Source organism: Procambarus clarkii, chromosome 88 (assembly GCF_040958095.1).
Source record: "Procambarus clarkii isolate CNS0578487 chromosome 88, FALCON_Pclarkii_2.0, whole genome shotgun sequence".
NCBI lineage: Eukaryota > Metazoa > Arthropoda > Malacostraca > Decapoda > Cambaridae > Procambarus > Procambarus clarkii.
This window is the reverse complement of record NC_091237.1, coordinates 12,249,057-12,251,298: the sequence shown is the minus strand read 5'-3', so window position 1 is coordinate 12,251,298 and position 2,242 is coordinate 12,249,057. Positions and strand designations below refer to the sequence as shown.

Below are 2,242 nucleotides of genomic sequence, written 5' to 3'. Positions count from 1 at the left end.
AGTCCACTATGGGCTCACCATAGCCCGTGCTACTTGCCCGCTCCTGTGCCAGGTAAGTTACGGGCTCACCATAGCCCGTGTTACTTGCCCCGCTCCTGTGCCAGGTAAGTCCACTACGGGCTCACCATAGCCCGTGCTACTTGCCCCGCTCCTGTGCCAGGTAAGTTACGGGCTCACCATAGCCCGTGCTACTTGCCCCGCTCCTGTGCCAGGTAAGTCCACTACGGGCTCACCATAGCCTGTGCTACTTGCCCCGCTCCTGTGCCAGGTAAGTTACGGGCTCACCATAGCCCGTGCTACTTGGAACTTATTCCGAGTAGCTGAATCTATAACAAAAACATACACTATAACTCCTGTGCCAGGTAAGTCCACTATGGGCTCACCATAGCCCGTGCTACTTGCCCGCTCCTGTGCCAGGTAAGTTACGGGCTCACCATAGCCCGTGTTACTTGCCCCGCTCCTGTGCCAGGTAAGTCCACTACGGGCTCACCATAGCCCGTGCTACTTGCCCCGCTCCTGTGCCAGGTAAGTTACGGGCTCACCATAGCCCGTGCTACTTGCCCCGCTCCTGTGCCAGGTAAGTCCACTACGGGCTCACCATAGCCTGTGCTTTTTGCCCCGCTCCTGTGCCAGGTAAGTTACGGGCTCACCATAGCCCGTGCTACTTGGAACTTGTTCCGAGTAGCTGAATCTATAACACCAACATACACTAAGCTGGTAACACCAGAACACCCGCCAGACACCATGCCATGCCCCCACAAAGTGCACCAACCACCAGTGCTAGAGTATGCGGCACCTGCATGGAGCCCCGGCCTCAAAATGTCCAGTCAAATAAAGTAGAAAAGTTATCAACACAAGCAGTCAGAGAACTGAGAGAGCTGGACTACGATGACAGGCTCAGGTTGCAGAGATCAGTATCACTCGAGGACAGATCAGAGACATGATCCAGACATACACAATACTTAGGTATATCGGCAGTGACAAAATGTTTAAATAGAATAACAACCGAGGAATAAATTAGGCGAGGAAAGAATAGACGCTACAACTAACCTACACAGAACGAAGCCCATCCCGCCAAACGCACACCGAAACTACGACGTTGGTACAACGTTCGAACAAGTTTTAACACTTCCTAACCAGTTATAACAACCAATATAGCAAGTTGTAACAACGTTCTAATACGACATAAACACGTTAAGCCAAGATGTAACAACTTTATTACCAGTTGTAACAAGCGGAAAATAGAGACAATTACGGTTTGTGTTTCCAAGGAAGGAGGCTGAGACTCCCCTCATTAGACGACCAAGAAATGAAAAGGTGTAGCCCAGGAGCTGAAGCTCGGTGCTGCATGGTCTTCTAGGTAAGCGATGACTGACTGTTCTTGTTGTTGTTGAAGATTCGCTACCTGGAACAAAAAAGTTCCAAGTAGCACGGGCTATGGTGAGCCCGTAACTTACCTGGCACAGGAGCGGGGCAAGTAGCACTGGCTATGGTGAGCCCGTAACTTACCTGGCACAGGAGCGGGCAAGTAGCACGGGCTATGGTGAGCCCGTAACTTACCTGGCACAGGAGCGGGGCAAGTAGCACGGGCTATGGTGATCCCGTAACTTACCTGGCACAGGAGCGGGGCAAGTAGCACGGGCTATGGTGAGCCCGTAACTTACCTGGCACAGGAGCGGGGCAAGTAGCACGGGCTATGGTGATCCCGTAGTGCCTTTGATGACTGACTGCCTGCCCAGCCGGGTGAGCGGGTCTCCGGCACAGCAATAATTCCTCAGGTAATGAAGACCCTTGACCTGTGCTAATTACAGGCTCCGGATACAACACACACCGGCAAGACGGACCAACGCTACAGCGAGGCTGTTTAACGTTTAATTGGAGGAAAGATTTCTGCAGGAACAGCTTATGTATGATTACGCTTATCTGTTCACTGTCTTGTTTGTTCACTTTTGAATGTTTGTTTATTTTGTATGTTGGTTCACTTTGTATGTTTGTTCACTTTGTATGTTTGTTCACTTTGTATGTTCACTGTGTGTGTTTGTTCACATTGTATGTTCATTGTGTGTTTGTTCACACTGTATGTTCACACTGTATGTTCACATTGTATGTTCACACAGTATGTTCACACTGTATGTTCACACTGTATGTTCACACTGTATGTTCACACTGTATGTTCACACTGTATGTTCACATTGTATGTTCACACTGTATGTTCACACTGTATGTTCACACTGTATGTTCA

At 49.6% G+C, this 2,242-nt stretch overlaps 1 protein-coding gene across 1 annotated transcript in view; it reads left to right on the top strand.

The window, feature by feature from the left end:
• Positions 1–749: 749 nt before the first annotated feature.
• LOC123745732 (uncharacterized) overlaps positions 750–2,242 on the top strand; it is a 40,089-nt gene continuing 38,596 nt past the window's right edge. The window contains exon 1 of the mRNA XM_069317734.1: positions 750–914. Coding sequence (XP_069173835.1) covers positions 750–914 — 165 coding nt within the window. The remainder of the gene's footprint in view (positions 915–2,242) is intronic.